General features: G+C 35.9%; 1 protein-coding gene across 1 annotated transcript; it reads left to right on the top strand.

Annotated features, from left to right (window-relative positions):
- The first annotated feature begins 404 nt into the window (after window positions 1–404).
- Window positions 405–7,458, top strand: LOC135713097 (transcription factor VBP). Its single transcript, XM_065236202.1, has 3 exons — window positions 405–543; window positions 6,993–7,255; window positions 7,318–7,458. The coding sequence occupies exons 1-3, from the start codon at window positions 405–407 to the stop codon at window positions 7,456–7,458; spliced, it is 543 nt and encodes a 180-aa protein (XP_065092274.1).
- The last annotated feature ends 4,095 nt before the right edge of the window (window positions 7,459–11,553 follow it).

Here is an 11,553-nt window from a genome sequence, read left to right on the forward strand (position 1 = left end):
TTCCTAGTCGTAATAGTCCTTTCCGTTACCACACTGACTGCTTAAGCTCTGTGTATCCGAAAGGTGTGGCTTACATCAGCACATGTGTGACTTCTGGGGGTGGTGCTTTCATCGGAGTTTCCGTAACAAACCAATCACCAACCAGCATCAAAGCGAGCATATGAACACAACGTTAATAATAATAGTAATAGCTCCCTTCTCACTACCTAATCAGTGTTAGCTAATAGCATGCCGTTGGCCACCCCGTGATGTAGGCAACAGGCACAACAGAGAAAGGATAATCTCATCATTTTCGTGTCAGCAGAACGCTTGCTCACGTGCAGGAAATTGTTAACCACCAGTCTTCGTCGCGCTGTTGCGTTGTTGTGTTGCAATAGATTTTTAGTTTTTGCTCTGACTGTGTTATGGAGCGGGATGGTGGAATATTAGAACAGTACAGTAAAAAGATTTCAACGGAACACAAAATGGATACCAGTGCACAAACTTCAACACATTCTGCATTACATTTCATTAAAACGTGTAATTACTTCATCCCAGAGATAGGTATGATTCTATGAGTTCATAGAATTTAACCCATTTTTTAACAATAACTACGAGCTTAAGCAACTGTAACTGTAGCACTTGCATGGCCGTTTAATCCAACTCATTTTTTTGAGTTCCTTGATTTTCCATAACAATCTGTTTGAATAAAAAGAAAATCGAAGGAATTTTTAATCAGTGCCATTTAGAATTTTTACAGAAATCTGTTAAATTATACCGAAATCTAAACAGCTGAACGTTTGGAGGTTTTTATTTTTAAATTACCGAAAGATCTTTAATTATCTAATAAATATTTTGTCACTATAACCGAACCATTCGATAAGCTTTAACTAATCGATCTGGTTATTTTTATGTTGCATTAATTTTTAATTCGGTATTCGGTATTAACGGTATTGTCTACGGATTAATTTAACATAAATTAGATTTACCAGCTATTTTTGTGGTTTAATTATGAGAATTTATATAAACGAAAACAGTAATAATAATAAAGTTTTTGCATGCCTTTAAAAAAAAATTGATCCCTCCGTGCTTAATTGTTCCACTCCCTTCGTAACCCTGGTTATGAAGAATTCATGGCTAAGAGAAACATTCATAAGTAAATCATGTATGAAATGTGTTTTGTAATACTAACGCAAGATTCTCACCATTCTTTCGCCTCGAACATTTAAATTATGCATAAAATATTCATGTTTACTGGTTCTTCCACCTCACGCACGTCAAGCACTGATAAACTGTTTGTTTTGATTTTCAGTTGTTATGTAGATTTCTGGTAATTTGACTTGTTAATATGTTCTATGTTTTTATATATTTACAGATATTTCGGTAATTTTACAATAAATCAATGACAAATTTTCAACTTTTACTGAACATTTTGTAATTTTCATTTTACTGATCGATGCCGGTTATTTTATTTCTTTTTTTACATAGGGGAAATGTGTGATGTAATGTCGGCCTAAGTGTCCCTAATTTGGGCTCATACATAAATTCAGCTATAGACTAAATTTTCAATAGCAACCAAAAATATCCATTAGTACCGTCCTAATGACGCGTTCATCTAGATACAATTGATAAATAGCAGATTTTTAGCGATGGGCCCAATCTTAGATCCATAGGCCAACATTAGAGCCATTTCCCCTATATCCGTGAAAAAAAACCTAATGGCAGTAAGCTCCAACTCAGATTAACTTTTAATACTGGCCCTGATTAGAACATCAGCTAAAAGTTTAATTAGTATCGTATTTATCAACACCGATGTTGACATAAATACAGTCCGACTTTCTTGATCGGCATTTAATCCGAGGATAACACCGGTTGAAACTTACCAGTATAAGTAGACTGAGTAATTTTTATCTCGATTTTCCTCATATTCACGCAGAAAATTGAGGAAAATCTAAGATAAACTTACTCAGTCTATGTATGTGAGTGACGTGAACTTTTACGAATTTGAGTAAACGGGATTCAAATTTGAATCGGTTTCAACGGGCCAGAAATGCTACTTGGACGACAAATCCAATATCTATAAACGAATCATTTCCGAAGAATTTTCTCGCTATAACGAAAACAATCCATATGCGTAAACATATAACGCAACGGATGGTGCCAAAATCTAACTTTTTACTATGATATAGATGTTTTCAGAAATTGTTTATCTTGAAAAATAAAATAGCAATTCGTCTGAAGACGTCAAAGTTCCACAGCCACACATTTTTTGCCTGTAGACTTGGAGACATACTTCTAGTCTCCGCGTACATCGTACGGGTTAGGCAAAAGATGTGCGTCTAACTTTAAAAACTGTCGCATTAATGGCCCTTCGCTCATTTTCAACTTCTATTCAATTTTCATACTGCCGTACTCTAACGGAACTATCCACCTGCCTTCTTCTAAAGATCATTCTCTAGCTAATAAATTATCACACTAAAGCTTCATGTTAGCATTTCCAACCAACTCTGAAAATCGCTAACTTCGCGTATGAAGTAACATAAAAACACTTTGAATGTAACGATTTTAAATTGGCTCACTACTTGACTAGCCAATTGGTCCCAAGCAAACGATTAACGAACCCCATTCTAGTCAAAATTCTAGTACTACACAATGTTTGCTTTGATTCGCTATGAAAGTTTGACAGATAAAATGAGGGGTTCGTGGATTTTCCTATGTTTCGAGGGGTGAATCGATTATAGCTTGGGACCGAAGAGAGGTACCAGAGCTGAGCCAAAAAGTTGAGTACGTTTTTTCAGGACCTTCTAGTCTTAGAGTTACCTCTATGGTAATACCATACGCTTTTATTACAAGAACACTACATTTATTTATTACTTAAAACTAGACAACAAATTATTGTTCCGTACGGGTTTCGCCCCTGGTCTGGACTAATTTTAATTTCCTAATGTTTACATTTCTATTACCTAGGAATAGGTAAGGCTCCCACACTTCACGACGACGATCTCTCTCCTTCTCTGTGCAACTCGTAGGTAATAGTGAGTGACCGCGACGTACCGGTTCACTACCACTAGCCACTAACACTCAATCAATTGGTAGTATAGACCGAGGGGTGCGACACATCTAAATCTCGATTTTAAATGGTCGAAAAATCTCACACCAGTGAATCAATCTACGAAAAATCTTTTGTCATCTCTTGCATTTAAACCCATCTACTCGCATCGCTCTCCACCTTTTTGCAGGAAATCTTCAAAATCATAAACAATCGTGTTTCTATCTATTAAGCGTGAGTGCATCTCACAACAGCAAAGCAAAAAAAAACCTGCATCTTAGATAGAGTCGCCCCCCTCGGTATAGACACTGTATATAGACCGGACAATGTAAAATCATACAATCTGGTAGCCCTGATAAATGTCATTAATTTGAAAAATAAATCAGGCATCACTTGAATTTGTTCAAACTTTCAGGGAGCAGCTCGATAAGCCAAGAAAAAGATGTTTGTTTTTGTTTTTCCTTTGCTTTTGTTTTGATTCCATTCGTGCATAGAAGCTGCGTATCATCCTTCCCGGCAATGCTAAGCCGGAGCCGGTGGTGTAGTGGTAAGCGTGACTGCTTTCTAACACCCCGATGGGTCTGGGTTCAATCCCAGCCGAGGTCGGTGGGATTTTTCTGAGGCATAAAAATCTCTGGTCACGTCTTCCTTCGGAAGGGAAGTAAAGCCGTTGGTCCCGGCCCATGTGTGTTGAATGGGTGCAATATCCTACGCAGGTGTGGAAGCTGCCTTCCTGCACATTCGATTGCCGTCAATGGATGGCAATCGATGTCCGTCGGTGATTGGCACTATGTTGCGGAACAGAGACCGACGTTAAATAAAGGAAAGAAGAAGAAGAAGAAGGCAATGCTAAAGTTCTCGAGTCAATCACCGTTACCGAAGCACCGTGCCAACAGCAGCTTCTTGCTTCGCTGTTATTGTAATTTGCATCCAAGAATCATCCAACACTACGGGGCAACCACGGTTTCCAGTGGGTTTCCGGTACTCCAGTAATGTCTCCCCCACTCGTTTTTCAGTCGTCGTTTCTACCGTGCTCTACCGTACGTTTTTCAGTCGTCGTACATCATCAGCTGGAAAATTGAATCGAGAGCAGAGATTCATATGCCTGTGGCCGGATGTTGTTTTAAAACTTATAGCTTGGTAGAGTAAACGCAAATCGTAGTGGATGTTGAAATTGTAATCCTGTTGAGAGAGAGGAAGGTTTTTTCACTATCACAAATCCAGCCGCGTACTGGAAAAAATTTACATTGAGAGAAACAAAATTTTACTAGGAGTTCGCCTCTTTCTTTATATTTTGCTTTTTGTCAAAACAACACTAGATTACAATACTTGCACCTTTGAAGCAAACCAAAGAATGACAGTCCGTTTGGTTACACTTTTTGACAGTTCGTTTGGCTGCATAAGACAAACGTTGTCCAGTCTATATACAGTGTCTATAATTGGTAGCACTTTGGAGTACCTAAAAACCCAGCAGGTGCGTTTCTCGCAAACAGATTCAATAATAATATGCGATTGAATTTACAAAAAAAGTTTCTAAGGCATAAAATCTCTCATCACACCTTCGTTCGGAAAAAGAAGCCGTTGGTCCCCGGTTCATGAGTTGATGGATCGATAGTTAGGGTCCAGGTTATGGGAGCTGCCTTCCTGGCGTCGGGAGCATTGGTACTCAGTACAAAAAACAAGATCAACAAAAAAAAATCAAGGAAAAAACAAAAAAAAACAGTAAAACTGATTATATTTAGCAACTGCAGCATACTTACTTTATTTTTGCATTCATGGCCCGGGGAATGGACACAACAAATAAGTTCTAAATTTAAATTAACTATTGTTGGCTTAATAAAAGAATATTATTATTTTTACAATAGTTGCAGCTGAAAAATGGCTTACTAAAACAAAAATAATCTTATTTTGAATTTATTTGAATAAGTATTATCGGAACAAAAAAACGCAATATAATTTCACCGGAATTGTTTGCTTAAATACAACAAAAAAATTTTTTTTTGGTACAATGCAAACAATTTTCTGTCCGTGCAGAACATTCCGGCGGCGCTGACTGGGATTGAACCCAGGCCTGCTGGGGTGAGAGGTAATCACGTTTACCACTACATATTTGAGATTTGAGGGATTCACAAAAGTTGTATTTGATATCAAAACCTACAAAAGCTTCTTAGGGGAAAAGTTGGCTTCAGTAATACCTTAACCTATTATCGTCAAGGGTTAAACAAAGTCCTAAAGCACTCAAATTTGGCCAATAGTTGCTCTGAAACACAATGTGTCCACATGCCAAAATTGAGCTCTCAAGGACGTTGTTTACCCCCTGACGATAATAGGTTAAGGTATTGCCGAAGCCAACTTTTCCCCTATATCATTTTACGGAATTCTGTTGATGAATAAAGCTAAATTCAAATGAATGTAAATGAATGCATGAAATGAATGTAAGCAGGCATTGCTTATATGATGCCATGCCTGATGATAGGAAATTGCAGCTAACATTCAATGTAATGCATTTTTGGTTTAAGTGTAGTGCTCGTCATAGATAATAAGAAAGTGAATCGCCTCTATCTACGTACTTATCAATTAAACTAGCTACTTAGCATGGATGTCTTTCATATTTGCTGCTATTATGTATTGAACCTAGTATTTAACAACATTTCCACGCCTTTTCCAGAGCGTCTGTAAAGGTTTCGGCGGTGTAGTGCATCAAATTTTATATGGATATAATTCCTTTGCATATGAGCGGTAATATGAACACCAACATATCTGCTGCTCCTTTTTCCACGCACAACTATTTATGCAATTAAAACATGATTTGGCTTATTTTTGTTGCATTTGACATAAAAATGGCAGAGAACCACTCGTTCATTGAATTTTTGTTCTGTCTTTCATAATCTACAAAAAACTGTAAGTTTTTGACAGTTGCTCAGAACATACATAAGGGAACATAATAATATATACGTTAGTTTTCACCATTTGCATGAACAATATCCAATTGATTATCAAGCTTTAGAACGCTAAGTTGAGAGCACGCAACAAGCTAATATGCGCTAAGCAATAAGCTTGAAATGCGAATAAGAAAAAGAAGAAGGAACCATGCAGCTCAGATTAACCAGAAATTGAAAGTAATGAATAATAATACATAATAAGAATCCCTTTAAGGTGATTCCTTGTAGAGTCCATAAATAGCCACTTCAAATCTTCAATTAAACAAATCTCGGAACATTTCATTTGAAATTACTGCTTAGCTCGAACCAGGATCAAAAACAAAATGGCTATAAGCTACAAGCTTCCACTCTGCAAGATGCCTACCCAAGTAACAATTTTAGTTTTATGAGGGTTCTGTAGGCCATGATGTAGCATGCTTTAAAACCATTATAAAACTTACAATGTTACATGGGTAATAACTACATATTATGCTAAGAACCAATTGATTACCATCTCAAGTAACCAACTAGCCCACTATATCGTTAATATAGGGCTTCCGAACTTTATACATACATCGCAAAAGGGTAATTAGCGGGCATTTTTTTGAGTTGGGTATGCTATGAAGATTGAATCTTTTCGGCTGCAAATCCAATAGGAGGAATAAAGCTTATTTTCGGATTATGAGTAGCATTTTCCATTTATGATAACATTTGTCCGGTTACCGGTTTTCTAGTATTAGTTTTCTCATTACCGAAAAACCGTTTTTCAGGAAACATACCCGGTAATGGAAATTTTAGCTACAAAAGTATACTCGGTGTTTATTCAGTGTTCAGCTACAACGATTGCCGAACTAAGCTTATTTGCCCTCTCTAAAATACTGTGAGGACGAACTCCGTTACTGATCCATGAATATATTGAATTCATTGTACTTGTACATTGCATAGTTAAATCCAATTCCATTCCCATCCCATCAAATTTACTAGTTCTTATCAATCACGAGGTAACAACTACGAATTTTAGCTTCTTCAACTTCATATTCCAGAGCCCCCCTGCATAAAACGACAACATAATACAGCTTCCCTAGCCTCATCAATGCCTCAACCAGCACTGTTGCGCCGACAAACCTTTTTGCCGAATGGTCCATACCCTCTATTAATGCCATTGAAATGTCTCAAAAGGAAACAGCGCAGTGAGAAAAATCCCATCCCAAACGAACAGAAAGATGACAAATATTTCGAAAAACGAAAACGTAACAACGAAGCTGCAAAAAAATCACGTGATGCAAGAAAAATGCGGGAAGACAGGGTATGCGGTAGTGATGCGGATATAAACTCTAAATAGAAACTTGAACAATTTTCATATTTCAGATCGCATTGAAAGCAGCCCTACTGGAACGTGAAAATTCCATTCTAAGATCTCAAATATTTGCCCTTCAGGAAGAAGTTTACGCGTTAACTCAAATAGTTTGTTTTAAAAATGTATCTCAAAATCTAAACCCTTCGCCATAATCTAAGGTAAATGGTTGAAGGATTTACCATTCTAGTCATAATGGATTAAAACCAATCTCATGATGCTATTATTAAGATTTTCTATTGTGATTTTTTTTTATTTCAATAAAGTTGATGAAGTTATTTCAGAAGTTGAATAAATAATTAGAGAAAGCATTTCAACCACACAGGTCAAACAATACAACACCCCCTCATCAGCATGACCCGACAAACCCTTTGAGTGAGTCAACAACGATCATAACATTAATTGTGTGATAGTAACAGGTGGTAGAATTTCTAACTAAGAAAATGTGAAATTATTGTCTGATTACACATACATGCCAACCGAAGTAAACAGGTATTTCTTCCACTGCTATAGAATTTGTCTCTCACAAAAAGGTAAGTAAGCAGTCGAACTCTATTCCCATGAAATTACTAGACAACATTAAACGCATTTTATTAATTATCCGAGCTCAGCGCCATGCCATAAGCACTTGGCGAACAAAAATGCTCACTGTTCTACGTATCCTTGCATAATGGTGGGAAATACGGCATCTGACGGATTTCGATCATCGGTTGGTGCCACCTTAGCTATGATTATGTGCACGAAAGGATAAAACATGGGAGCACTAATTTGAATATTTGATATATGGTGTTATTTTTTATTGCCACCAATTGATGCTTTTTGTTTGTAAACGAAAGCACTGTGGTTCAAAGATCAAATACATTTTGACACAGAAAATAGGATAGCGAACTGGGTACCCGATTACGGATTACGGGTTTCTCTTACATACGAATAACATACTCAATGACATATAGTAACCTCTTGAACAATATTCCTATGTTGGCTCATACAGGGACAAAGATAATATTTTTGATGTGCATATATTTTTACTAAACTACACTCTTAGATTATTTTACAGGAGCCAATATGTTTACTGGGTTTGAAAAAGTTGGAAAATTTTATTTTCTATCATTGAATGGGGTTAATAGAACTAACTTGATACATGTTTGTAATGAATTTATTTTTTTTTTATTTTACACAGAATTTCAAACATTTACCAAATAGTTCCGCAGCTTAAAAACCCAGCAAAACCTTACTGGCTGAATTAGTGTGCAGGATTAGAAATGTTTCATTAAGACTACGATTTCAGATGATGAACAACGATAATAAATATAGAAAAAGAAATGCTTTGCTTTATATTAGAAAGAAATGCTTTTTATTATATTACAGAAAGAAATGTGTTGCATTATATTACTTTGAATTACCACTTACATCCTTGATCCTAAAAGACAGCAGTCCTAATTTTTGTGAGCATCATAATTTACTAACTATTTAAATGTGTATCAGAGAACGCTTGCGCATAAAGACTAGGGTGGGGGAACGGATTCGAAACTCAAATGTCATTAGCCAAATACATCCGTAGACCTTAGGTCCACCGTTGTATAATTGGCAATGCACCCGTGTACTGAATGGGAATTGTGGGTTCGAATCCCACCGGTGCCCTTAGATTTTTTCGCAAATTTTCTCACACACACGTCTCTTACCGATGATATGTGCTTACCTCTCAGTATGTTCAAACTTTCCTATAAACAATTAAATTGACTGCAAAGTCGCTAAACCGTAAATAAAAAAAAAATATATTTAAATAAATAAATGTTTGATACAATACAATTTACGATGCACGTGCTGCTACCATCGCTCTGTTTTTGTCCTTGCCTTCTTGCTTTTTGTTCACGTTCGGTTGCATTTGAAGCTGCTATTGCTCTTCCGCTTGAGACAAGAAACCATCCGGTGCCCCATCGCCTTACATAATAAGCATTTGACGAATTTCACGCTAGCTCGACAAATGGTTGGCAGCACCCTTTCAGATGTCAATGAAACTTTGTAGGTGTATAGATTTCGTCTACTTAAGCAACTTTGCATACTTATTTTCTTTAAAAAAAATCTAGGCCAACATTTGGAAAGGGCAGAACTTTATTGTCATCATTTTCTTCAAAAAATTATGACTCAATAATGTCACGTCCTACAAAAATGTTGCCAAAGGATGATTTGTAGAAAAACAAATGAGCTTTTGTATAAAAATATAAAAAAAATAAAGTCTTTTTTGTACACTGAAAAAAATAATTTTTCAAACTTAAAAATGAGATTTCTCAAAAACATCATTTTTTTAATCTGAAACTTTTTCTTAAGCTATGCATACCATTTATCTACAACTCGTTGATACATTCCAAGATGGGTGCTTTTAAAGGAAAAAAAAGTTATTTAACAAAAACTTTTTTGTGTTCGCACTGAATAAAATCTATGATTTTTTTCAGGGTAGGAACGACAAATTAAAAAATTTTGAAAGACGTTTTTCACGTCTACCACTAAATAAGATTGAGTTAAACTCCAAATGAAAAATAGAATGATCTTTTAGAAAGCTTTTGAATATTAAGGAAGGGTCAACTAGTTTCGGAGATATGGACCGAACATGTTATGGAAAATATGAGTGTCGATATATCAAATCACATAAATCGCAAACAAGATATTTTTAACGAGCGAGAAAACCAGTTTCAATGACAATACCTAGAAAATATATATTATTTCCCGTTTAAGATGAAGGTACAAAAAAATACGACGTAGGTACGACCACAAGCCTGTCTGTTGATAAACATTAATTGCTATTTAAGTTAAGATGTAGATACGACCCTATTCAATGTAGTGTGTAACGTTTAATAACAATTATTCTCATGGATGCCTTAAGTTTTTTTTAAATGCAGTGCTGGTATTTCGAATCCTAAGTGCAACCGGAACAAACTACGTTACTTAACACCAGCATTAATTCAAAAAATGCAATCTATATACCAACAAAAAAACAGATGCGCATTTGTGAGTCATGCCGCATTTGTGAGTCTACACTGAAAAAAATAATTTTTAAAACTTACAAATGAGATTTCCCAAAAAACCCATCTTTTTTTAATCTGAAACTTTTTCTAAAGATAGACATACCATTTATCTACAACTCGTTGATACATCCCAAGGTGGGCACTTTTAAAGGAAAACAGGTATTCAACAAAAACTTTTTCGTGTTCGCACTGAATAAAATCTATAATTTTTTTCAGGGTGGGAACGACAAATTTAAAAAATTTGAAAGACGTGTTTCACCTCTACCACTAAATAAGATTGAGTTAAACTCCAAATGCAGTGCTGGTATTTCGAATCCCAAGTGCAACCGAAACAAACTGCGTTACTTAACACCAGCATTAATTCAAAAAATGCAATCTGTGGGATATACTCACTAACTGAATGTACAGATGCGCATTTGTGAGTCATGCCGTGCATTGGTTCAGCACAATAGATATACATCCAAAAAATCGCGCTCGGATCTGTGCAATCCACAATCATCCACAAGTGGGTATGAACCACCAACAAGTGATGAACAACCATCAACAAGTGGCCACCATATCAGGTAAGAATACTCAGATCGATAATTTAAATTTACACCTTTTTTATTTGTAGGCTGAAAAAATACTTGTTTAAACCTTGCACACTTATTAATTCATGTTTTAGCTTTCTTGTCTTGTCTTACAGACGTACCGTCGAATCCATCATTAGAATCAATTTCATCGGCGGATCAGTTACAGGGACCATATAATGTGGAAATATTCAATAGCATCGTTCACATAGTGAATGTTTCACCAATTTCATTAAGGAACATGAGGATCATGGATTACTGTGTAACAAAATCAGCAAACAGCATGGTAAGACAAAAATTAGTGAAAGATCTAGGTATTCTTTGTACCACTAGTGCACGAAGTAGACACGGAATCAGTAAATTAGACAAAAAAGACTGTTATTGATTTTTTTGATAGTATTGATATAAGCAGACCAATGCCTGGAATTAACGATTACGTGTCTGAACTCCGGAACGGGCGAATGAATATGATGTCTCTCAAAGAGACATATACAATATTTGAAGAAACGTATGCGAGTATTAAAATTGGCTTCACCTTATTTACAACGTTGAGACCTAAACATTGTAAGCTACTTGATAGTAAAGGTACTCATAATGTATGTGTGTGCACAATCCACGAAAATGTAAAATTAATGCTAAATAGTTTAGGAATCGTATC

The sequence above is a fragment of the Ochlerotatus camptorhynchus genome, unplaced genomic scaffold (genome assembly GCF_037179485.1).
Source record: "Ochlerotatus camptorhynchus isolate MF236.1 unplaced genomic scaffold, CSIRO-AGI_Acam_v1.1 ptg000535l, whole genome shotgun sequence".
Taxonomy (NCBI): Eukaryota; Metazoa; Arthropoda; class Insecta; order Diptera; family Culicidae; genus Ochlerotatus; species Ochlerotatus camptorhynchus.

Excerpts from the sequence above, each read along its gene's own strand:
- LOC135713097 (XM_065236202.1), top strand. The coding sequence starts at position 405 with ATGGAGCGGGATGGTGGAATATTAGAACAGTACAGTAAAAAGATTTCA. Across the intron at positions 544-6,992 it reads TTACTTCATCCCAGAGATAG|AGCCCCCCTGCATAAAACGA; the intron begins GTATGATTCTAT and ends TTCATATTCCAG. Across the intron at positions 7,256-7,317 it reads GAAAAATGCGGGAAGACAGG|ATCGCATTGAAAGCAGCCCT; the intron begins GTATGCGGTAGT and ends TTCATATTTCAG.